The sequence below is a fragment of the Neospora caninum genome, chromosome IX, assembly GCF_000208865.1.
Source record: "Neospora caninum Liverpool complete genome, chromosome IX".
Lineage (NCBI taxonomy): Eukaryota > Apicomplexa > Conoidasida > Eucoccidiorida > Sarcocystidae > Neospora > Neospora caninum.
In genome coordinates, this window is record NC_018390.1 from 4,551,771 (window position 1) to 4,577,858 (window position 26,088).

At 55.5% G+C, this 26,088-nt stretch overlaps 2 protein-coding genes across 2 annotated transcripts; both read right to left on the reverse strand.

The window, feature by feature from the left end:
• Positions 1-3,179: 3,179 nt before the first annotated feature.
• On the reverse strand, positions 3,180-8,275 carry NCLIV_043950 (hypothetical protein; the record flags this gene model as incomplete). Its single annotated transcript, XM_003881314.1, has 8 exons — positions 3,180-3,392; positions 3,885-4,108; positions 4,553-4,730; positions 5,159-5,268; positions 5,949-6,147; positions 6,692-6,801; positions 7,209-7,596; positions 8,246-8,275. 8 exons carry the CDS (start codon positions 8,273-8,275, stop codon positions 3,180-3,182), a joined length of 1,452 nt encoding a protein of 483 aa, XP_003881363.1.
• A 5,640-nt stretch (positions 8,276-13,915) lies between these two features.
• On the reverse strand, positions 13,916-25,616 carry NCLIV_043960 (conserved hypothetical protein; the record flags this gene model as incomplete). The annotated part of the gene is made up of 10 exons (XM_003881315.1): positions 13,916-14,137; positions 14,554-18,995; positions 19,335-19,677; positions 20,196-20,359; positions 20,808-20,945; positions 21,476-21,554; positions 21,927-22,037; positions 22,476-23,884; positions 24,524-24,652; positions 25,142-25,616. The coding sequence occupies 10 exons, from the start codon at positions 25,614-25,616 to the stop codon at positions 13,916-13,918; spliced, it is 7,512 nt and encodes a 2,503-aa protein (XP_003881364.1).
• Between the last annotated feature and the right edge of the window lie 472 nt (positions 25,617-26,088).

Consider the following 26,088-nt stretch of genomic DNA (forward strand, 5'->3'; position numbering starts at 1 on the left):
TCTCTCGTCCTTCTCTCTCTCTCTCGTCCTTCTCTCTCTCTCTCGTCCTTCTCTCTCTCTTTCTCGTCCTTCTCTCTCTCTTTCTCGTCCTTCTCTCTTTCTTTCTCGTCCTTCTCTCTTTCTTTCTCGTCCTTCTCCCTCTCTCTCGGCTGTGTTCTTTTCCGATTCTCTTTTTCCTTCCTGCTCTGGCCATGCTTCGTCTGCTTCGTCTCTTCTCTCCTCTCGCTATGCAGGGTTCCAGCGTTTGCCTTCCGCTCTTGCCTCCGCGTGCCTCGTCTCTCTTCCTTCTCTCTCTTTTCTCTCTTCTCTCGTTTCTCTCTCTTCTCCGCAATGCCGCCTAACTCCGGCGAAATCGGCGCCTTTTCCAGCAAGCAAAACCAAATGCGCGCGTTCGGAGACGATGTCCCTGACGATTTTGTGCTTCCCGAGGGAGATGTCGAGCGAGGAAGGCTCCTCTTCAAAAAGCACTGTGCCCAGTGCCATTGTATCAACCAATACAACATCCAAGCTTCAGGATGCACTCTCGTAAGGACCACGCGCAAACAAGTATTAGTCCACGTACAGCCACACATATGTGTAGATGCGTGTGTAAACATACTTACACATAAATGCATCTCCGTCCATTCATATTTCATATGTATATGTATAGATACATACTTGTCTACGCATATGCGTATGTATGTATCAATACGATCTGAAGGTACGCCTATATAAGGTCTATCTGTTGCGTTGGGGGACTGGGATGGACGTCACCCTTTTTGTTGCTGATGGAAAAAAACTTTTTCTTCCGCGTTCTCAGCTGGGTCCGTCTCTGTACGGCTTATATGGAAGAACTGCAGGCGCGCAGCCTCGGAACTCGCTGCTGCCTTCCTCCTCCACCATGAAAGAAAGCGGCGTCGTTTGGACAGGTGACTCGAATCAGGAACACTTTCGACGGCCGAACGCTTCATCTTCTCCACTTACCCCACAAAACCCCCGGGTTTCTCCCTTATGCCCGTAACCCCCCTTCGCTTCCCCCGCGCTGCTTCTTTTTTGCCTTTGTCGTTTCCCTCCGATGTCTCTCCCTCTTTCCTCTGTGTCTCTTGTTCTCTCTCTGCTGCACGTTCTTTTGGTTCCTCTCTCCCTCCTCTCTCCGTCTCTTTCTCGCCGTTTCTTTCCCGTTTCTCTTTGTCAACTGTGGCGCCGCCGCCTGTGTTTTCTCCAGACCTCACGCTCATGCGGTACCTGAAGAATCCTCGCGCCTTTGCAGAGCACGCCATCAGCATGAACTTTAGGGGCCTCAGCGAGTGGCAGGTGAAGTCTTCCTCTCTTCTTTCCCCGCCTCTGTCTCTTTCTTCTCGCTTTTTCGCTCGTTCTATCCATCTCCACATGGCCCTCCTGGTAGCCTGCACACCCAAGCGCATTCGTTTTCCCTCGACCTGCCATGCCTCCAGACACTGTGCGGGAGTCAGAGCCGGTTTTGGCTGGCCTGCGCGGCGCGTCTCCACGGGACAGCCTCCTGGTGTCGCCCCGTGTTTGAGCACTCTCTTCAACTCTTCACCGCGTCTCTCCTTCGTGGCACGGCAATGACCCCAGCAAATCCCCAGCATGCATTCCGAAGCTTTCTGCACATACACATATGCTGCTCATCAATATATCTATATATATACACCTACATGGAGAGATATCGTCGAATAAAGTACATGGAGAGATATCGTAGAATAAAGTACATAGATATTTATATAAATGTATGTGAATAGCTTGCACTGCCAGTCGCTTGTATGAGAGGAGAGTGGGATAGCTCTATCTTCTCAGAACTCGGGTTTTTTCTGTCGCTTTCTTCAGGATCGCGTCGACTTAATTTGGTACATCAAGGCCGCTTGCCACCAAGACTGGCTGCCCCAGCACACGCGCCCGTTGAACGAAGTTTTGAAGCTCAGAGAGGCCAGAGAAGCAAGCCGAGAAAAATAAATTGCGAATCTCGGCGAGAATTACAGGAACTTTCGTCGCTCTGCTCAGACGGATGGACCGCCGGTGGGCTCTCGAGGCTTTCGGCACCCCCGGATGCGACAGACGACAGCAGGGACTTTTTCAAACGCACTGCACGCACAAACGCCTGTGCATGCATTTGTGTGGTCATGCGAGAGGCGCGCAGACCTCTTTAGAATGGGAGTGTCCCGACTCAGTATCTTTTATTTGGAGCGTCTACTAGAGGCATGCATAGGAAGCATGCATCGACGTATGCAAACGCGCTTTATATATCGAGAGACATGTACGCATCTGTATTTTTTACCTATACTCGCCTCCGTACCAAAAAGATATGTATATCCATATATACCTGTCGGCATATATATATATATATATATATATACATATACATATATATATATATATATATATGCCTGTGTATTCCGCTTCGCAACGTATTCGGGCGGCGGGTGCATTCTAGGCAGGAGGGAGAGGAGCGTCTACCGCAGGCAACGTGAGATTGTCACAGACGCCTTTCCTTGTGTGGCAGAGGCCGCAGTTGTTGAAAGCCGTAGCCAAGGTGTCCAACGCTCGACAAGGCAGACAAATCAAATGAAGAGCGTCCCCACCAAAAATCCGCCCCTCTCTTAACACGCGAGAGGAAACTGCACTGGAACTCCTCTCGACTTGCTCTTCCCGCCTGCCTCAGCAACGCTCTTCTCGTACACACCGCCCCCAAGGTACTCGTTAAATTCTAAAGACATACTCGCATCTTCACCTACTCATAAACCTCCATAATCATATACATCTATATATGTAGCGTATTTGGATGTACATCCCTTTCCACATGTATACATAGGCATATTCGGAAACGATTTGAGCGGAAGCGAGAGCTCTGGGCATATATACGCGTCTAGGAAAAGTGCCGCGGGCCGAAGGCGCACACGTTCCTGAAGATGTGGGGAAGCACGTCTTAGGGAGGGAGATCCCTGGCCTCTCCCGTTTTCTCTCTTGCCTTGTTCCGTTCGCACGCGAGAAGAGGACTTCTTTGCAGTCGATGCAAGCTCCGCAGTGCGCTTGAAAGAAAGGCTGCGACTTGCGACGTTTTCCAAAATCTTCAGGGGTTTCCGCAGTCCGCGCGCGACACCGCCAGGACGCAGAAAGGCGTCAAGGAGGACGTCTATGCGTTTTCTTCCTGTCGCCTGTGTTTCAAATCCGAGGCGTGGAGAGTTTCAGAAATCGTCTCCTCGCGACACAACCTCCACAGACTGGCGACCGATGAAGACGGTGTGTTCCATCTGGGAAGTGAAAGAGCCTCTGACGTCGCTGAGCGGCGGATAGGGACACACGATCTGTTTTTCCACGAGTTGCTTCAGAGCGAGGAGATGGTGCGTACAGCCGAGGTCCTCAAGCCATCGCCGACAGAACGCCAACGTTCCGAAATTCTGTCAAAAGAGACGACACAGAACGCCACGTCAAAACAAAACAGCCTCTGCGTCCACATTTACACAGAGCTGCACAACGCAGTGGCGCGGAAGCAGGTGGGGACTCTCGGGTGTGTTCCGCAACTCTCTCTTTATCCACAAATGTACATACATATATACATACACACATATATATATATACATATATACGTATTTGCGTGTGTATGTGCACATATATCTATATATATGTTTACAGAGAGAGACCTGTGTGCACATCGATAAACATGTTGCCTCAGTGCGCATGCACAAACAGAGTGGCGGAAGGCCGTGCGGTGCACGAGCCGCGTGGGATTCGACGGCGCCTCGGGCGGCGTTTTACTCCAGTTATGAGATGCAGACAACCAAGTTCTTTATGATTGCTGTACACCACCCCGCTGGACCCTGCTTGAGACAGCCAACAGTGTTGGATTTCAATATCCTACTCCATTAAGGTTATTCCACTTCGGCGCCTACTTGGTCAATCGCTTTGAGGAGGTCTTTCGCACTCTTCAGACGCAAGGCTGCAAACTGCGCGTGGGCGTCTTTCATGTAGTGCGAGCAATCCCCCTCCTCGGACACTTGGCCGCGACCAGTCGAAGCAAACGTTTCAATCGCGTAAACTTCGCCTTCCTCCATGATGTTCGAAGGAGCGTTGCTCGTCTGCGCACCCGGCGTCTTTACAATCGGAACAGACTTTCCTAAAAAGAAAAAACACCACACATTCACCCCTCTCTCCCATACACATAGATACCTACACCTATGTGCACATACCTATATATATGCATGTACATACATATATATATAGGAGTAAATGGGTGTCTTGTGTGTAGAAAAGACGAGCAAGAGACAGAGATGACACAAAGCAATATGTGAACGCATGCATGTGGATACGTCGCTGTACGGAACTGAGCTCCGAGGCGTGAATCTCTCGGTTTTGTCCACACACACACATCCAAGCACATGACGATCTACATCTATACACGTATATACATCTACATTTACATATAAAGATATATTTTATTTTTATATATGCGGAAGCTTGTGTATGAATGCACAAGTGCATGCCGCTGTATCTACGGACCATACGGCGCAAACAAGAGCGGGAAAACGGGGCCCCGCGTTGGCCTTGCCTTTTTCCTCACCAGCATGGATTCTGTAGAGGTCGATGGAGTGTCCTGTGAGGTTGCGAATGGATTTGATTGGGACCATCTTGCCGTCAATCTCCATTTCATAGCTTTCGATCGCTTCTTGGATGTAGCCGCCAATCTCGGAGAGGCGCGCATCTGCGCCGGCGTGAGAAATACCAACGTTTGTTCCATCCTGGAACAGTGATCGAAGACAACACACGAGCGCGCTGGGGAGAGAGAAAGTGTCGAAACGAAAAGACGCACAGGAATGCTCCAGAAGGCGCCGCACACTCCTGAAGTGTTTCTTTCTACACCGGGAGAGCGGCAAACATGCACGCAAGAGATACACTTCAACATGCACGCAAGAGAGATACGCTTCAGAACCACGCGCAAAATGCGACAGCTTCTTGTCCACCAGCGGCGATGGCATGCCGTTCCGCAAAACAAAAAATCTCGGTAGAAAAAGTGAAAGTCTGAAAGGAGAAACGCCGACTGGAACGCCTAGAGTGCACGGTTATTGAGGACGGAATTCTTGAGGAGAGGCGCAACTGCAGAGAAGAAAGAGAGAGTGCGAGACGACGAGAGAAGCGAGAAAGATGCGAACGAAGCCAAAGACCGGACCTGCGTTGCTTGAATGAGATTGTCGAATTTCTCGTCGAAGGCAATCGAGAACGCGCAGTCGATAATCCGGCCGCCAACCTGTACGCCGAAATCCAACTTGCAAATGTCGCCTACAAAAAGGAAACGCAGCACAGGGACCGCCGTTCGGTGTACGTCACCTGGCTCGCCTTCGATTCGGTTCCGCACCTAAAGCGGAAGCACCAAAAGCAAGAGAAGCAACGCCGCACGACCCGTTTCTCTTTTCAGTCTCCACCCTCGCGCCTGGATCCCCCCCGGCGCCTCCCCCCCACCCGAGAATCTCTGCGGCGTACATACACCACCCACCCTCCCGGAGACATGCCCGCTGGGAAGAACGAAGACTTCCGTTTGATGGATCGCCTTCGTCCCTCCGTGTTCTTTTTTGTGGCTCGCTTCAGATCTCGCCCGGTCCCGCGGCATTCCATCCCTCTTTTTCTCAGCCTCGGCTGGCCGCTCTTCTCCTGTCTGCCTTCTCTGCGGTGAGAGAGCTGTCGCTTCTTTCATTCGCTCTGACTCTCGCGCTCCTTTGTTCGTTTGCCTTTCGCCTCTTCACGTCTCTGCTTTCTGAAACATTGGCCTTTTCATGTGAGAACAGCGCCGGCGACAAGCAGACAGCTGCGTTTTCCATTCCCGACGTCACTGGAGGTCTTTGAGGTTCTTTGGCCGGCAGCTCGAACGCGACCCGGTGGTTTGTTAGTATTTTTATGTCATCAACGTGTCAATGAACTATTAATCTCCTCCGCGCTAGCTTCCTCTGCATGAGCAAACGCACCTTGCTCAAACACCCGGTTGTCTCCAGGATTCGGTGTATAGTGAGCTGCGCAGTGGTTGAGGGAGCAACCCGTGGGAAATCCCCAGCCTCGGTCCAGCTTATGCGCAGCAATCAGTTCCTTTGACTTCGCCTCCAGAGACTGGCACAAGTCTATCAACTTTATTCCAGGTCGCGCAATGCCCTGGATATACCGCCGAACCTGAAACCCGCGCGCGGGCAGGAACCACGAAAAAGAGGCGGAGAGACACAGACGCCGGACATCGTTCGGGCTTCTCTCGCAAACGGAAACCAGAAACTGAGGAGCTCTGTTGCTTTTCCAGTCTGAATCTGACTCTACCCTGGAAAGCACTCTGTGAGCAGACGGAGCGAAATGAGCCTGGTACGGTTATAGGAGATTACCTGCACCGCCAGCGCGAGAACGAGAACAACCAGGATGGATGCACACAGTCGATGGAAATGTGGAAAAACCAAGACATGCAAACAGTATCGAGAAGAAGCGGCACAGGGGACTTGGCAGCCACGTACTGCCTTCCGTCAGAGAGCTGGGATGGCAAACAGCCTCCAAAAGCGAGCTATCTCTCACCCCTGTCCACGAATCTGCAGGTGCCTACCTGCATGCATGCATGCCTATATCTATCTATATGTGTGGAAGGGGATACCGACATGTATATTTATGTAGAGAGTATAATTATGTTGAGAGGAGAACGGAGAGACGGAACACAGGCACATAGCTAGAGGCGTACCTGACGATGACACTCGGCGGCCTGGCGGATGGCTTGGATGTCGACAGCTTCCAAGCGCACTGCCTCGCGGTCTTCCGCCGCAGTCCTCCGTTTGGTTTCTCGGACTTCGCCTGAACAAATGAGAAGATCACCCAGACTCAATCATGCGCATGGGCACTGCGTTTCTTCACGCGAACTGGCTCTTTACGGCGCAGAGCCACGAGAAACACTGGCACCGACACTCAGCGACATCGGGCACACATACCCTGCTTACTTGGGTGTACATACACCCCATAGTGAGGTGCAGATACATCCCGCGCGGAGGCTTCGGCACTACTCCGATGTCTCCTGTCGAAGTACCTGTTGCGAGATACAGCAGAACCGTCTTTCGTAGGGGTTCCTTCGCTGACTCAACACTCTGCAATTCAGGCACGCTCGGATGCCTTTCCCATACCGGTGTCCGTACACCCAGAGCTTCCCACGGAATCCCCGAAACACAAGGTGGTGACACCAGTGAACTGTTGTTCCAAAGACGCACCTGGAGGATACAAGCCGTCGGAGAAGACTTCATGCATGGGCTTTGTCGGAGGCCATGTCTGTTTTTCGGGGAAAGAAGTCCACTCTTTCAGGCGGCGCAGGACTGCCGTGTTCTCCTCTGATTGTTTCTTAGCGGCAGCGACCGCCGCGGGTCCGGGTGGGCAGACGTTCGCCCCCTTTTCTCCTGCGGCAGAAGCAGATGCCTTCTTCTTTTTCTTTTTCTTCTTTTTCTTGTCTCCAGCCGCAGCTCCGCCTTCTTCGCCTTCGTCTTCTTCCTCCTCTTCTTGCACGTCCTCTTCCTTTACGGCGTCTTCCTTCGTCTTGGGAGCCGCCGGGGCCGAGTCGTTCGCAGAGCCAGAAGCCGTGGTGGCCTCGGCCATCTCTTCTTCCTTGAACAGCAAAGCAACAACGCCAAACAATCCAGCCAAGCACATAAGACCTTGTGCTCGTGTAATTCGTTAGCTACGCTTGACTCAACAAAGATAGATGTCTGTGGGGCGTTGTTGAGTATGGATATCGACCTGGCCTCTGATAGAAGAAGAAAAAGGTGGACGCGTCTGATCAGTGCATCTTGCTTCTACGCACCCACGCAACACATGCACCTCACGTTCTGTCCACCCGCCCCCCCTTCCCCGTGCGTGGCGTCACCCCATATGTTATTGTTACGGGTGATTGAGCAGTGTATATCCACCGACTGTTCTACGTTTGTCTGCAACTTGAGAGCCCTTTCCGCGCGCGCTGTCGGTGACAAGGATATGCGGTGGGTTCTCAGTAGAGAACCTCGCTATCTAGGAGCTTAGTAGAGTTGACGTCTGCTCTGTTGCTTTTCTTGTCGGGCAAGACACAGGAATCGCAGACACAACCGCCGCACGAGCCGCAACCACGGTCTTTCCGAACGCCTGGTTTCCTTGGTTTTCCACAGCGTCGTCTTCCCTAGACAAAGAAATGAACGACTTCGGGTGCAGGGGGCGACGGCGCATTCTCTTTCCATGGTGCATTTCGTGTCTTTCATTCCCCGGATCCTCGCGGACGACGTACCCCGGCTTCTCTCTTAAGTTGAGAGGGCATTTTGAAAAAGACGCGCAAACTTGGTGGGTTTCACGGGGGAAAACGGAGTGCTGGAGCTCCGGAAGAGACAGATAGAAAAGAGAAAAAGAGCGTGCTGAACGGAATCAAGTGAAAAAGGCTAAAACGGCGAAGATTCCAGCAGGCGATCGACTAAGGTTAAGGGCAACAACGCCGAGCTGTACGTACACTCGCGCAAGGCGGTACTGGCAGCGTGCAACTGACACGCGGGTCACGCCTGGAAAATCGCCTCGCATGCCCCGAAAACCTCGAACAGTGTCCTGTTCTTCTGAAGGAGGCTTTCGTGAAAAAGAAGGAAAAACGTAGCGTTGAGGACGGGAACAGGACAGGGTGAGGGGGCTGCGGCCGTGGCAAAGCACCGTCTCTGTCGCTGCATGCATGCGCACACTCTCTCCAACAGGCACACTGCGTCGAATGTGGCTTTTTTACGGTGGTTCGCGGAAACGCACGCATTAGATACTTCTGCAAGGCGTGGCTGGCGCTTTCCTGCAAGAGAAGAGAGGAAGCGGGAAAGGAGTCGGGTGGGCTGTGCGCTTTCCGCCGAACTCAGGCTAGCAAAGCGCCTCGCCTGGGGCAGATACCCAACAGCGTCGCGGCAGGTGCCGGAGAAAAAACGCGCACGATGACGAAATTTTGTGGAGACCGGACAAACTCAAAGGAAGATGCACTTCGGAGATGAAAAAAGGTGCGCTCAAAAAAGGAAGTTGTGCCTCTTGAGACTCAACAGGACCCAACGGAAAGAAAGTGAAAAGAAGGGTTGAGTTTCGTTGAGCCCCGTAGCGGGAAGCATGAGTGTGTATGTGCCCGCATTCCGAAACGGGAGCACCTGACCCGAGCACAGGTCATCGATGTGTACACTGAGATATGCATATATATGCATATATGTGTATCTACTGAATACATGTGCAGCGTTTGCTATTTTGTATAGTGCATGTAATGTGGAGGCTGAACAGGGTAGCAAGGCATACATGAGCAAGGGGAAAGAATGAAGCGGAGTGAAAAGAAAGAAAACTTGGCTGAAACAGAGAGAAAGGGAAAACGAAAGAAGGCAACACCATTGGTGAGGGACTGTCCTTAATGCGCTACAGGACGCCAGTGCGGAAAGCTGAGCCCCGGGATGGGCTTCTTCCCCTCTTAGGCTGAAGACCGGTTGCGCCGCATCTTGTGACTACACGATTTTTGAGCCATGGAAGGCACGAATCCACATGCAAAAGGGAGAACACGCGGTAGAGATGCAGGAAAGACACTTCCAGGGAGGATAGAGAGGAGGAACCCACGTAGAAAGAGGTGGAAGGATAGGACGAAGAGAACTCGAGACGAACGCTCCGTCGTTCGACAAGCCATGTGATAGTAGACACAGGAAAGGTACAATCAGATTCTTAAAAACAAAGCGAAGATCTGCCAGAGATATTATCTCAGCAGCACTTCCATTGAGCTCTACCAGGCTTCCGGAGTAAGGTGTGCCGTTGTCGCATGCGGAAGTGTCCTCGCACGTCACGCCTCCGAGGAAACTCTCCGGAATTTTTTCGAGTGAAACATTTTGCGTTCGGGTATTGATATTTATTCCTGTTCACGCCGCGCCCCCTCTTTCCGTCAGCATACTGTGTTATCCTGGGGCACAAAATACCCAGAACTCTTGCCGACGTGGACATTCTTTTCTCCTGTTTCCGTGGAATCGGTCGTTTCCTTGGGAATAGACAGGACCGCCAAGCGAGGGCAGACGAACTGGCACACATGCCCCTTCCTATGAGGAGTTGATTCACCCCGTCGAATTCAGCTCGTGACAAATCGTGCTATCAACGTGGTACGACGAACGAAGCATCTCGCAGATCAAGCCTCTGAATACTCGTCTGGAGAACTACAGGACACAAGAGACTCCCTTGGTTCACTGGCCATGAAAGCAGCGAATTGACAGCTTAGTTGCAGATCAATCGTGTCGCCGTGCAAAAGCGTCCGGTGCATTCGCTTCCCGTTTCTTTGTGTTCCAGTGCCGTTGTCCAGCTGTTGGAGCGGATGTTGCCTCACAAGGTCGTTCTCTTTCTTCTTGCCCCGGCCCCCGTACTTCTTTTTTAAGCACTGAAAAGCAAGGGGCAACTGTGCTCTATGAGCAAATTGCTGAGTAGTTTGGTCTCGTGGCTTTGATGACAAAGGTTTTGACGTTAAAGGGTTTTCCGTTTAAACAAAGAGTCTTCCGTTTACTTCGCCAGCAGGGTACAAGGCCTCCTCTATCAGTAGCTCTCTGGACCCTCGCTTCGACGTCGGATCTCTGTCTAATTTGTTCTGCAAGATCTCGTACCTATCGTCAAAGCGGCGATCGCGCGATGTTCCGGCTAGGTTCTGGGAGTCAACCGTACCACCTCCCTCTCCTGGCGTGCTACAGCGGACAGAAGAGAACACCCGCAGTTATTTTTTCCATCGAAAACGTCCAAGTTTCGAGTTAGGACGCATTTTCTGAAGGGGGGAGTTCGAGAGGGGCCCCTCTTCGTCGAGGCTGGAGGGGCGCGCCCGTTTTGGCCACAGAAGCGGTACTTTTCCGGGGCTGAAAAACAAGTTTTTGCGACACGCTAACTTTGCTTGACTCTTGTGTTGGGCACTCGTGGCCGAAGTAAGAGTACGCGGCATAGCTCTCTTACCATAGAGCTTTTTCTACGTAGCGATCATGCGCCGGTGTCGCCGTGTAAAAAGTTACACGAGAAACGGACCTCCGAAAAAGGAACGCCGGCCGCAAGACAGTACCTTCTGACCGGCCAAACTGCCCTTTTTTGAGGCACGCGCCGCTAAGCGAATCTGGACAGACAATTTCCAAATACAGCTTCGTAATTCTTCGACCTGCTGCCTTTCTGGTTTCATCTTCGAGCAGTCACTACCAACGGACTTTTGTCTGCCTTGTTTTGGGGGCCGCAGTGTAGGTATCTTGCTGCTTTGCTTCTTTTCAGTACCAGAGTGTGTGGCCGGTGTCGAGAAAAGTACGATGTAGCTCTCTACCCTATACCAGTTTGATCTTGGAGAGATTTCGGAAATCGAGAGCTCAGTTCCCTCCGTGCTGCCAGGAGAAGCGGTTTGTGCACTTTAAAACAGCAATCTTTCCGACACATTCGTATTCGCGTACGTGTAAGCACGTATACAGCAACCGCCAAACGGTGGATATCTCTTCCAACGCCGGCCTTACCGGTTAACTAGTGGTTCCTGGTAGTAAAACTGTTCGTCGATGGTAAGCTCGGCTTCTTAAAGCATTCTCCGGGACACAGGAAAGACATTTGAGTCGTGAATTGTTACTGTCACCTTCCTGTGGAAGCCATAAGCCTCGTTGCGTCTCCCCATACACACTCCAGACTTGTCCGTCGTCTCGAAGGCAAGGCGGCTGGCGCTTTCAGAGGCGCTTTCTCCCGAGGAGCCCGTGACAGCGGCCAACCAGTCAAGTTCTCGGGTCTCTCCCTGTTGGGGGGATTCGAAGGCAAGGAACGGGTCAGAACCCTCTGTCCAGGAACAGGATCAGCAGAGCCGCCCGTTTTGCAGGTCTGCCGAGGGGAAACTGCGGTGTACGCAGGCTCTCCACGTGGAGTACAAGGCGCGTCTGTTTTGTCACCACGGAGCTTCTGGCAGCTTCGCAGTTCTGTACAAACTTTTGCACACAACCTGCCGCAAATTCAGCTTCTGTGGACCCAGGAGAAGCCCCCGCGTTAGAAATCTGCTTACTAACTCTCCTAAGTTCCGTTCGCAGAAGACGGGGAAGGCAGAAGTTCTTCAGAAGAATATTCCAGCCACCGCTTTCTTGCACTGTGCGCGTTGGCCTTTCCGCGCAACACCTCGCGAGCAGGCCGGTTTGCGGCAGGCGGTGCCCCACTGGGATCCCAGGAAAGAAAACGCGTAGTCTGTTTCGTCGCGAGGCCTTTTCGTCGCGGGTGTTGCCTCCCCGCTGTTCAAGATGGCTACTGGAGGTGCTGGAACTGGAACCACTGCCACATTGGACTGGCACCTTATTGCGTTGATCGCTACTGGGGTAGCGGGCGGTCTGCTCCTCACGTTGCTGGTTGTTGTGAGCGTTTGGTGCTGCCGAAGCCGAAAACGAAAGAGAATGATGCAAGCCGCCCTCGACCACGTTGTGTGTGGCCCGATAGAATGCGGTGACTACACGTACGGCTCTTCCTTACACTCTGACTGCAGCTCTCAGTGTTACACTGGCTAATGACCGCGGAAAAAAAGCTCGCTTCCCTAGCAGGAAACGGCTGCCTACCGCTCGCAGTGCGTTTCGCTAAGCCTGGAAAAGGAACTCCAGTTCGTCCTCTGCAGAAGCAGATATCTCCTGACGGAGTTGAGGTCTCTTTGTATGGATGTCTTTCCTCGCTCATTTGCTGGCCAAAACTGAAGACCGATCTGTGTTCGCCCCGTCTCTCACACCGTTTCAATGCAGCAACGACGACCCGTTTTTAGTCGTACCGCCGTCGTCTCAATCTGGCGCGAACACGCTGAGTCCTTCTCAGTCGTGTAGAAAAAACGGCATTCTTTCCATCCGTAGAATCGCGGACCGGTAAAAACCGTGGCACCATATCTCGTTTCTTTTTCTAGCCTGAGTTTGCAGTGTCATCCAGCTTTTCGTCCAGCACGGGAGCTGAGCACACGGCGTTTTCGTCACGCGCTACGAACTGTCTCATTCGTTTGCCGTCCTGCGAACGCTTGTGGAAAAAGAGAAGGCAGACCTAGCGAATTTTCAACTCGTCGGCGTTCCTCTGACCGACCTAAGCATGTGAACCCCGTTTTCCCGCCAGCACACACGCGCAGAACAGCGGATGTGCGAGAAGTTCTATATCGACTCTGGTTGCGCTAGCGTCGGCTGCCTTCCGTACCACTCAAGAATTCACCTCCGACTATCCATCTGTGTCCCGTGGGGGCGATGGCCGCAGCGATGCATCAAGCGTGTGAATTCGATTCTGCGTTCGAACTGAAACGGAACCCTATTTGCAAGGCGTCTGTCAGGTTGCCGTGCCCACAAATGGCCAACCTCGGACGCGCCTTTCGGTGCAGTGTAGGTAGTGTCTCTCAGTAAAGTGTGCCTGTTTGCTCTGCATAGCCCCTCGTCGGCATCTGTCGCAAGGAGCGCGAATGCTCAATCTTACGTCTTTTCGGCTCTTTTGAAGTCACGAACGGGTGCCGAGAGACATTGGGAGCTTGACGTGTGTGTCTAGTCCTAAACATTCCCCATCCACGTAGGCTTTTTGTGCGCGTGCAAAAGTTACTTTTTTCGCGTCCCGCGAAACCCGGAACGTTCGTTCAGTTCCTACAACAAGAGCGCGAGGATCAGCCACAGAAACACAGAGCGGGTCTAACATTCGCATTCAACCTGCTAAATGGTACGAAACTGCCCGACCGCGCGGCGCCTCGACACATCCCTCCACACACCATACCTATTTGCATTTTAGGACTTTTAGGGCACGCAAAAAAAAAAACACACATAGAGCAACACCTAACTCGAGGCAGCAACGCATAAACATCCGCGGAGACCCTCGCCAGGCATGTCGAGGTACCTGCGAGCGTGCAGGGGAGGAATGGAAGGAAAGGACGTGGTTTCCACACGCTGCACGAGAAAGGAGAGCAAGCGATTCACCGAAGACGCACGACGCGTCCTCAATTGTCCTCGCCCCAGATCAGCTGGTACAAGAGACTGGCGAAAGCGCACACGAGCAGCGAAGTCAGAATAAGGACCGACAGCTCAATATGCCGGTTTCGCAGAAACGCGGTGGGGTACACGTGGATCTTTATCGGCAGGAGATCGCCGGTCAGAAAGTCCTCGTCCACTGCAAGAGCATCTTCGTATCCCGACACCGTTTGGTCGTCTGCGAACGTCACCTGTAGAGAGCCGCACCAGGACAGATATCAGTGGCAGGACAAGGAAATGATTAAAAATGGCATGAGAATGCCTTCCTCACAAAAGAATCGCATCGTACAGACACACGGACGTACTTCTATATATGGCTAGTTATCCATTTAGAGGGTTAGATGTACGTGGATATGCGCATGCACACGGTGAGGTCATACTCATGCAAATGATGTGCCTATGAAGGGGAGATGACCACAACACGAGACTGACGCAAACGGACTGATCGCACGAACTTGCGCAAACCTACAAAAAGACATATATATATGCATGTACGCATACAGTATATACAAACATACTCATCCAGATCTTTCTCTCTCTCTCTCTCTATATATATATATATATATATATATGGATGAATATGCATGTCAGCAGGGGGGCATTTTACTTGAATGGTAGGGAGAGACGAAACGAGGTCTCCGCGTCCTTTGAAGCCTTCTTCTTCGTCGCGGTCGTCTTTTTCGCGTCCCTGCGTTCCTTCCTCCCCCTCTTTGTCGGCGGCATCGCTCTCACTCTCCGCTGCTCCGACTCGACCCGCAGCGGACCCCCAAGCCGTCACACATAGTGTGGCTGTTTTTCCTTTTCTTCTTTGGGGGAACGGGCGCGAAACTGGAGGCGCCGCTGCCTCGCTGAATTCCTTCGCCTCCTCTCCAAAGCCCAGACGCGTGCTCTCGCGCTCCTCTTCACGTCGCCGCGTCTCCGCTCCTGTCTCATCTTCGTCGCGAGACGCAACGGCGTAGTGAACACGGTGTCGCGACTGCGGGTTCGCCTGACGCTCTCCTCTGTCTTCCCCCCTTCCCTCATCTCTGTCGGCCTCGGCGAGCAGCGGGGCGTGCTTCGCCTTCCAGTCTTGGCCTTTCAGCTCTCGGTAAATGCGCCAAGAAGCCCTCGAATCCGCCGGCGAGGCTGAAGGCGCCGAACACGAGGATGCCGCTACCCACGAGAAAGGACGAGACGGTGTCTGGTTCCCGGACGCGGCGCTTGGGAGTCCTCCCGAAGGACTGCGAGGTAGAGACCCGCCGCGCGACGGAAGGGAAGATGTCCCTGAAGAGAGGGTGGCGAGTCGGCGATTTCCTCGGTGGAACGCCACTGAAGGCGTCTTGTCTTCCGCGAAGGGAATCTTGACGCTCGTCTCTTCTCTCTCCGAAAACGGCTCTTCCCCATGAGACAGCGCGAAGTCACCACGCGCCTGGGAGACCATTTCGGTCTCTTCTCGGTCGTCCGCTGCAGGCCTGCCTCGCGCGCCGCTGCCTCGCTCCCCGCCTTCGCCTCTGGTCTCTTGCTCTTCCAGGTGGCCCCGCGCGCGCGCCCGCGAAGCGTCTTCTCTCAGCGCGCCCCCAGCGGCAAAAGACCGTCCGTCGCGGTGGGAGGCTGGCGAGGAGAACGGGGACTCGAGGCAGGGCAGTTTCGGCGCCGTGGCCATCGCCGCGTGTGGAACCTCGCTGGTTTCCTCGTCGGCCGACTTGGACGCGACGGACGAAAACGAGGCCGAATCCGAGACGCGGTTCACCAGGTGGGAAGCGAGAGCAAGAGCCGGCGGGCTCCCCTCTGCCAGGGAGGACCGGGGAGAGTAGAAGACCGAGGAGGGACACGAACTGCCGGCGCAGAGTGGAAACGCGAATGCGTCTTCTGCGGAGACACACGACGAGGCCGAGCACGAGTCGGGAGACAAACTGGGAGATCGTGCCAGCAAGGAGCGGGAGACCCCCGCGCGACGCTTGTCGGCTTCCGGAGACAGCGGCGCCTCCCTGGGCGACGAAAAGAGCGAACACGAGGAGACCCTCGACGACAGCCCTCCCTCGCCGCTGAGCTCGACATCCCTGCTGGCGTCCCGGCCTGCGTCGCCAGGCGTCTTGCTCCTGGCTGGGCCGTGGCCTTCCCCCAGCCCTGCCGTCTCCTCCTTGTCGTTCGCGAGCGCCCAGTCTTCCGCGTCGCGGCCTCTGCGGGTCTCCGGGCGTTCCGTCTGCCTCGCCTTCACGCAGAGTTGCCGGGCGCTGAAGCCGCGCGTAAAGGGTCGAGTCAACGGCGGGTGCTTCGCAGGTGCGTGCACACTCACGGACCGCTTCAGCAGGGCGTGGCCCAGGCGGTTCGCCGGATCTTCGTCTCTGCGCTCGCAGGCCTCAGCCCGGCCGTATCCTGGCAGCTCTCCGATCGTCAAGCCCCGGGCGAGGAGCGGGTGCGCCGCCAAGGCCGCGACGGCAGAGGCGAAGGGCGGCCCCGTCCCCTCCTTCTCGGCCTCCACGGCCGCTTTTCGCCGCGCCTTCAACTGGCTCAGCAGCAGCGGAGCTTCCAGGCCCTCGACGGCGAGGAAGGCATCCGAGAAGTCGCTGAACGGCGGCGACGACAGACTTCGCGAGAGAGACTGGCTCTGGAGAGAAACCGGCGAAGTCAGCGACGGTAAGTGCACCCCGCCGGGCGGCGCCGAACCCCCCGGGGACGCCTCGAAAGAAGACGCGCTGTTCTGAGAAAGCACAGCCAACCGCTGCTGGATCCACTGCTCCTGCTGCTGAAGAAGGACGTCGCGGCCACGCTTGCCGATTCCCAACCTCTCCACGGAGTTTTCTCGCGGCAAAAGCCGAGACGCCGCGCTCGACGGAAGGCGCACGCCTCGTCGGCCGGGGGCGAGGCACGCCCGGCCCGGAGGGCGACCTCGCCAGCTCGCGCCCCGCAGAAAGGGGACGAGTTCCTCTTCGCCGTCGCCGCTCCGTCGGCACATCGCGAAGGGCGATCTGAAAGGAGACGCGCTCGCGGAAGCTGCAAAGGCCTCCCGGGTCCCCGCATGCGCAGCCAGGAGACACGACTGCGCGCGCCGGACAGCAGAGGCTGGCGACTCTGACTCGCACTGCGACCGCGCCGAGAGGAGACGCGGTCGCAGAGGGGCCGAGGGCGACGGCGGGCGGGAGGCGTCTCGCAAGGCGGCGCCCAAGGACTTTTTCTCGGACGCCCGGGGCGGTGTTTCGCGCGACAGACGGCGTCTGTCTCCTGCGTCGAGCGATTCGTGGGGAAGCGAATTCGCCGCCTCGGAAGACCGTGGGACCGCCTCGCGGCGGCCGCCTTCCGTGTCGCGGTTTTCTGGCTTTTCGGGTGAACCGAAAGGCGGAGACGCGACGCTCCGGCCTTCGGCTGTGCAGTCGTCTGCTGGCCACCGCCGCGTCTCCGGCCCCCGCGGCCCCTGGTTCGGCGTGGAGACACCCACCGCAGGAGTCTCCGTGTCTCCTGCGAAGCTGATTCTGTCTCTTTTCGTGTCACGCCCCCGAGGCGCTTTGTTGTGCTCGGGCCGGCCGGAGGCCGGTGACTCGACGACTGTGACTCCGCTGTCTTGGTCAGGAAACCGCGTTTTCTTCGCCAAACACGAGCGCGCGTGGACGCTGCTCGCGGAGCCTTCACGGGGCGCGGAAGTCCCCACAGACCCGCGACTGAACGCGCGGCTCCGGTTCCGGCGCAGGCCTCCCGCAGGGACGTCGATGCCTTCGCGAACCTGCGGAAGCGACAGAACGTCTTCACTCGCTTTCCTCGGTCGGACTCCGAGCCCAGCGTCCCGTCTCGGCTTCACAAGGAGCTCGTCGGAGAGTCCCCGGTCGCTGCGTGCTCCCGCTGCCGCACTGGCGGCTCGCGTCACCTCGTGCGCGCGCCCGTGGTCGCGGACTTGGGAGAGGGACTGTCTCCTTCCGCGGCCACTGGGCTCGTCGAAGTCCTCGTCCGCGAAGCGCATCAACCAGACGTTTCGCTCCACCTCGTCGGCGTGCTGGAGCAGGAATTTCGGCAGCTCCAGTTGTGCGCGAATCGCGGCGGCGTCGTCGTCGATGTCGCGCGTCACGCACTCGGCGACGTCCGGCTCCAGGTCGCCGCGCGCCCCGACCGCGCTGGGCGCAAGGCGGGGCGAGGGGAAGCCTGAGATGCACACCAGCCCGTTCTCTTCTTCTGGAAGCGCCTCGCGCTTCGCCTCCTCGCTGATCAGGCGAAAAAACGTCGCGCTCGTCCCCTTGAAAACCCGCTGGGCGAACGCGTTCCCCGGTGCCGGCCGCACGCTCCCCGTCAACCCCGGTTTGGGGTTCGGAGCCGAGGCCCAGTCCTGGTCCAGGAAATCTTCTCGAGAGAATGCATGCGGCGACTCAGGCCTCTCGGAGTAAGACAGTCCGAGGCGCGTTCCACGACGCGACGGAGACCGGAACTTTTCGCTGGCGAGCGACTGCTTGCGACTTCGCTCCCGGGAAAAGGACCAGGAAAGCTGCGTCTCCGAACCGAGGCCTCTCTGCGCGGCTTCCTGCGCAGCAAGGTGTCTCCGCAGACGAAGATCAACTTCCTCCAGGGTGCGCTGCCCCGCGGAGACTCTGCCGTCAGTCGAGGACCGAAAAGAGAGCGGCGAGGTGGTGCGCGGTGAACGCCCACGCCTCACGCGCCACGCCTTCTCGTCCCTCGACTCAAACGCCGGCGGCGTCTGAGCCGGCGTCTGAGTCGAGGGCCCGCGAGAGAGAAAGGGGTGTTTCTGCTCGAGGTCCGCGACGGGCGAGATGGTGCGTCCTGCCGTCCATTCCTCGCACTCGCGGCTTTCGTCTCGCGCCTCGCGGAACCCCGAGCGAACCTGCATCCCTTCGCGCCTGGCGAATGCATGCGGCCCAGGGGGGGTTATCCCGCGCGCTCCGCGGGGCGGAGAGCTGCGCCGCGACGGCGCGAGAGGTCCCCTGTCTCCAGGGACCGACACGGGCGTCGTGCGCCCAGTGAGGAGCACCGAGGAGGCTCCTGAAGTCTCCTGGTGGCTGCTCTCGCGACTGGTTCCAGCGCCCGCTGCACTGTTCGGTTGCGACAGCGACTGGAGCCGCGACTCCGAATCTGGGAGCAAAACACGGGAGGAAAGAAGAGGCTCTCCACAGCGCCGACACACAAGGCGTGCGCCAGGTGCGAGAATAACGTCAAGCAACCCCACAGATACACACGTGAGACGCTCAGCAACGACCGAAACCGCAGCGACCGGGGCGCGTGCATAAACACCCACACACACGCATGCACGTCTTCAGATCAGGCGACTCCGTCTGGCTGCATGCAACCGAGAGACGCCTCCCGGGCACCGTCTGCTCCTCGTGTCCTGTCTCCCCCTCTGTCTCGTTTTTCTGGTTTCGTCTCTGTTGCAACGGCTGTTCTCTTTCAAAGTTGACGGTTTTCCCCGCCTACATTTTCGAGAGTAGCCGTCGAGCGCGGCGAGCCCTTCGCGCATTTGGAGAGCAGCCGCCGCGACGGCCGCAGTTTCCGCTTCTTCATGGAGCCAGGCGCATCCGGTCTGCGAGAACACAGGATCGAAGAGGTCCGCGTCGAAGGGTCGGCTGTCGACTGGCATCTCGTCGGCGAGAGCCAAGGGCGCAGAGTCGAACCGGGGGACTGCCGAAGGCGAGAGTAGCAAGTGCAGAAGCTGAGGATCTAACTCGCCAGTCTGGGCCGTTTCCTGCAGAGTCGATCGCAGCCACTGAAGCAACGAGCGCCGCAGTTGATCCGCACTCGTCGCCTGATCTCGCGCGCCCTAAACGCAAAAAAGCTAAAAAAAAGCGCGAACTAAGTCTGGAGAGAAATCGAGAGGGAAGGAAGGACGCGTCGCGGAGGGAAGGCGCGCCGCCGGGCGTCACCATTCAGAGTTCGGATGGCGAAAAACGAAAAGATCTCCACATCGAAACGTGCAAAGACCGCGCGTTGCGAGCTCCACCGTTTCAGTGCCGAGGCGAGCGGCTGTGCCCACCAGCAGACCGACAACACGCGCAGACAGAGATGGAGAGGGACAGAGATGGAGAGGGACAGCGAGAGGGAGAGGGATAAAGAAGACGTGGGGATGCGGGCCGTGGGTGGTTCCTGGGAAGCGTCACATCACGTAGGGGCGTCTTCTGCTTCGTCTTTCTGCTTTTCGTCTTTGTGTCTCCTTGGCAGTCTCTGTGCGTGTTGTACGTTGAATTTCTGCGAGGACTCTCGACCCCCTCTCGCAAGCGCAGGACACTGGCTGCAGCCGTCGAGTGTAGAGACGTTCGAGGGGCGTCTCCGCAGGCTCACTTGAACGTTTCTGCGGAGGTGAGGGCTGAAGAGGACTTTGCCTCTCTTCCCGTGCAAGTTCCGCTGCAAGGGTGGCAACTTCTTGCATGCGAGGATGTACACGCCGATGGGAGCGATGAAGTTGCACATCAGAGAGAAGAACAGAGACGACCAGGTGAAGAGGCCTGCGAGGGAGCGCAAGGGGGGAGCCGTCAGTGGAAAATGAAAACGAGACCAGACGCCTTCCAGAAAAGGGAAAGGCACACGCACGCACTGCGATTTATGCGACGCCGCGCCACAGCAGAAAAAAGCTGCCGCGTCTCGGAGCCAGGAAGACGACCCGGTTATTTTTTGCACCGCGACAGAGGCGGGGCCGGGCGCGCTGCACTGTCTTGGCAGCGAACCGTGTGCTTTTTCCGAAAACGGAGAAAGCGCGTGACGGCTGAGTCCCCCAGAGAGAAGTCACTTCCGAATCGGCGCACGGCCGAGCAGGTAGGCAGGCGCGAACGCGCATCGAAATCTACATGTAACTATGACGAGCACACACGAGCACCTCAGGTCGGCAGCTGCACATCACGATCCGCGAGAGAAACACATATTCCATCGCCTGCGGACGCATGTACGTCCACTGACCGGAGAAGTAAGCGTCGTTCATGAGCAGCCAGGAAACAGCGAAGGGCGCGACTACGCCGACCCAGAAGGCGTTTCCCTTCGAGCAGAAGCCGCTGTTGACGAGGTTGTACCGCGTGGCGATGCAGTAGACCAAGATACCTGGAGAAGGCGCGAAGAGGCGAGAACAGGAGAGAACAGGCGCGAGCGAATGCTCCAGAAAAAGGATGTCGATTTGCGCATTTGGAGGGACGATTTGCGCATTTGGAGGGACACCGAAGCATGTGCAGAGAAAGAAAAAAAACCGAGACGGAAAGGAGAGAGTGGAGACAGCGGCGATCGGCAGCCGGTGCGGGTGTCGGGCCCCAGTTTGGAGAGAGAGGACTGCGAAAGTGGAGGTCCGAGAAGGCAGAGCGCGCAGGCAAGAGCTGTGCGCGACGGGAAGAACTGGAGGAAGAAGAAACGAGATGAAAAAAAAACCAACAGAGCACGCAGAGGTGAGAGAGCAGACAGAGACGTGAGAGAGCCGGCAGAGAGGGGGGAAGAGAAAACCGACGAACAGCGTCTTTCTGAAAAGAGAGGGGAAGAGGGCGACTCCAAAGAAGACACGAGCCGCGGGGCAGATGGCGAGGGAAAGAAAGGGGTAGCGAAAAAGAGAGGCCGAGCGAGAACATGCGAGAAAGGCAGTATACCTGGGATGATTGTGAAAAGGTCAAATGCGTACACCGCAAAGCGTGCAGCGAGGGGCGTCGAGGGATCGCGCAGCATCTCCTGCAGCCCAAAGATGCAAAGAGAAGCGTCGTGGAAAGACGAGAAGAACATTTCGAGCAAACTCGACCGAACACACAAGACAACGGCAACGACGCATATATATATATATATATATATATATATATGGGTGTGTGTGGATAGATGGAGAGACATGTAAATAAACGCGCGAGCGAAGGAGAGGACGAGCGCAGAGAAACGAGAGCAGCCGGAGCGAGTGCGGCGAGTGAGACGAAGACAGAGACGAAGACACAGACAAGACAGAGAGAAGGCAGGGACAGGAAGAAGTTGCAAAACGGCCGCGCGAGAATCTGTCACTTGAGAGGAGGCCAGGCATTTGCGAGACGAAGGCCGACGACGAGCATAGGCCCTCACCTGGAGAACGTTGTCGGAATTGAGAGCAGGATACGCTGCAGCGAGGAGAATCCCGAAGAAGAAGTAGATGACGCAACAGAAGGCGCTGCTGATCCAAACAGCCCTTTCGACCTGAAGGCGAGCGTCGGCAGAAGAAAGGAAAGATGCGACAGACAAGGGACAGGCGCTCGCCACCCGCGCACACAGCCGAGGCTCCTTCAAAAAACGAGGAGAGAGAAACCCGCCGAAAAGACTACCGCCTCGAACCACAGTGCTCGCCCCTCCTCCCGCCACAACTCTAGACTGGGACCGACTGCGCATCTTTCTCCCCTCATGTAACACACATATTTACATATATACATATATATAGAGAGAGACATAGGCAGTCACGTGTCCACACGTACATATATATATATATATATATATGAATGAATAACGAAGAGTAAGCGGTACACAGGTAAGTGGGGAGGTGGAGGAAAACAGGCGTATGTGGAGGTTAACCTTTCTCTCCGGAAAGGATGCATTTGTCCAAAAGAGACGATCGGGTCGTGTTTCGGAAGGAGAACTCACTCGAACTTCGGCAGTCATTTCATTCGCCCAGCATGGGACCACAGTGACATACGAGTACCCCGCAATGAAGGTGGAGAAGAGTTGTCCATATCTTCTTTCGCCAAAGGGCGAAGGCGTTTCGAATGGCTTTCGACGTCCTGTCTCTTCCGTCCGCCCATCTTGTTCGCTCTGCCCCATGTCTCCGATTCCCTCGCTGTGCGCCGTCTCCGGGTTTCTCTTCTTGGAAGCAAAGGCACGTGCCCACAGCGAAGAGAACCAGGAGACACCTGTCGCCTCCTCTGTCTCCCCTCCCTCAGAGGTCAAGAAGGAACCATCAGACGAAGAGGGAGAGGAAGGTGAAGACCGAGAGGAAGAAGGGAGAAGAGAAGCGCGTTTCGGTGTTGTTGAAAGATGCGATGCAGCATCGCTCGGTGCAAAATTCGACGGTTCCACAAACGGAGAGGGTGAGGCGGAAGACCTGCTTTGTCTCCTGGGTCTTGCATCGCCCTCACTGTCCTCCCCTTCCTCGTCGCCGTTGCTTTCCGCACTTGCGGCTTCTCTTTTTCTTCTCTTCTTCCCACGAGAGGCAACAGGATCCCGAGGCGGCGCTTCCCATTTACGTGTGTTGAATCGCCGCTTCTCAGGAGGCACATGGCCGTCGCCGACACCGCCTTCCTCCTCTCGAGATCCCTCGCCAACGTGAGAGGTAGAAGAGGAAGACGCAGAAGGGGAGGCAGAACGGGACGGAGAAGACGAGGGAGAAGACGAGGGAGAAGACGAGGGAGAAGACGAGGGAGAAGACGAGGGAGAAGAGAGAGAAGAAAGGTGTAGGTCTGGGGTTTCGGCGGAGAGGTTGACAGATCCCTGGAAAGGGTCAGCGTCGCCGTTTCCCCGGATATTTTCGTGAGGGATTTCTGACTCGGTTCGCAGAGATGAGCCTAGGGAGTCGACGTTCACGAGGGAAGAGAGCACAGGAGAGGAAACCTCGAGCACAGAGAACGGTGACGGGGAAACAGAAAAGAAAGGCGAGGGGGAAGAGGACGGCGCGTCAGGAGCCGGATCGAGCAGGGGAGGCGGCGCTGGCGATAACGAAGAAAGAGGGGAGGGGAGAAGCTGAAGGGAAGACTCGGGAGACGCGAAAAGCTTCAGACCCGCTGACAAAGACATGACGAGGATCGAGCAGAGCAGAAAGGCGAAGGAGATGTACTGAACGGCCATGTTTTCTTCCATCGAACACGTCGACAGAGGGATGCAGATGCATGCGCAGATGAAGTAGCCGAGCGTGATAGAGAAACAGAGAGGGGCGGGAACAGCCCCAGCCGAATCTGCTCCCGACGCCAGGGAGTCCGTCGACAGATACACTCCAGAATACTGCGCATAATCCGTTGCGTCGTACAGCCGAAAGCAAGGCGTTTCGAGCACTTGCAGGCCTGCGAAATGTGGGAAGGAAAGACATGCATGCGGCAAGCGCGACGCGCATGCAACCCGTGACGCAGTGACGACAAGGCCACACAAAAGGGAAGCAAAAACGAGGGAAAAAAAGGGAGCAGCAGCGAACGCCGAAGAGACACATAAGAGGATCCAAACCGCGCCCCCACGGAGGCCCGACACGCATGTACACACTGACACGAATAGACAAAGGCTCAAAACAGACGATCCAGGAACCAGCTGATGCTTCTTCCATGCCCTCATCAATATATATATATATATATATATATATACATAAATATACATATACATAGATATACGCATCTATACATATATATACATATATACACATCTATACATATATATATATATATATATACACATCTATACATATATATACGTATATATGTATATATATGTATATATATGTATACACACACATCTATACATATATATACGTATATATGTATATATATATATATATATATATATGTATATATATATATATATATGTATATATATATATATATATATATATTCATCTATAGATATATATACATATATACACATACATACACATACATACATATATATACACATATATACATATATATACATATATATATGTGGGGAGGCTTTACCTGCTGTGTATCCGCCAAACAGAATTAGGAGCTGGTCAATAGCCTGACTCACGACGACGATGCTGGCAACGTTCATGGCCTGCATGGCGAAGTAGAAGGAGATCTGCACTAGGCCGGCGCGTTTCTTGCCTGGAAAAAACTCGACAGTCGAGAACACGCCTCGCGCATGCTAGCAAGTCGTGCGCACTTTAGGTTTTTGCTCTCGGGAGCAGCGCACGAGAAGAGAAGGCAGAGCTTCCGTCGGCGGTCGCGACCGGCCAAACCGTGCGCAGAAACCTTGTCTTCACTCGTTGGTTTCCAGGCACCTCAAACAAAAGCAGATAGAGCATCTGTCCCCGCTCTTGTCTTGGAGATCCCTCGCTCTCTAGAGCCCGATACCCTCTCTTTTTATCTTCTCCATCTCCGTCTTTTCCGTCTTTCTTGGGCTGTTCTCTTGTTCGCTGTTTATTTCGTCTCGGTTCTCTCTCTTTCGCACGCCTCGCTGTTCCCGCGCTCTCGCACTCTCTGGTCTCGCGTCTAGGCACGCGTGCCTGCTCTGCGTTCCTCTGCGGGGCGTTCCGCGTTTTGCTTCCCGTCTTCTCGCCGCTACGATGGCCTCAAGGTCACGCTCTGTCTTACCGAGGAAGTAGGCGACGCACGCAGCGTACTCGATTCGCTGCTGGAATGCGTAGTTTCCTTTGATCATCGTCATGGCGCGGAGAAGCATGAGCGCCGCAAACGCCGCAACCACGCACGTGAACGCGTTGCTGAGGAAGCAGGGAACAAAGCCGCTGGCCTTGAAGACGTAGGGCACGGCGACTAGACTCGCGCCGAAGATCTGGTTGACAAGATACACAAAACTTCCGACTTCTCCAATAGTTCGGCTACCGTAGAATTTCTTCGCTCTTCGTTTGCGCTGCTCCAGCACCCGCTGGCGAGCAGCGGATGTGCCAAAGAACTCCCGACGCGAGAAAGTCGCGTACGGGTCACCAAACTCGTCGAGAGACGCCGGCTGAGGGGGTGTATGTACACCCAACGAGTCGGGGCAAGAAAGCGGCGGAGGGCGAGCTCCCGACGGCGACAACAGCCGCTCCCCCAGGGGACCGTCCCTCATCTTGTGGAACCTCTGAGGAGCGGAAAGAACGGAGGGGAAGGGAAGACGGCCCGGAGACGAGGGGGAACGCAGGCATACGCGAGAAGTGTGTGAGTAGCAAAAAGAGGTGGTGGTGGGCGTTAAAGACGGGAGAAGAGAACGACGCGCGAAGCAGAGGCCATCGCCTCCAGAAGAGGAAGACGCGCGCGCGGCGGGGCCAGCGCAGCGCAGGCAGTGTGCCGCTTGACTCGTGGACAGTCCGTCCTCGATTCGACAAGTTTTCGCAAAGAGAGTTTCGAGAAGGAAGCGAAACGGACAGGGTCTCTGCACTGGAGAGGAAAGAGGGACATGCACATCGCAGTGAGAGCCGCCACGTAGCAGACGTGTTGAAGCAGAAAGAGAGAGGAAACGGCGAACGAAAATGTGGGAAAAGACAGAGGGAAGCAACCACGCGGCTACAGATACCTGGGGCTGTTCGTTCCTGCGGACGAGC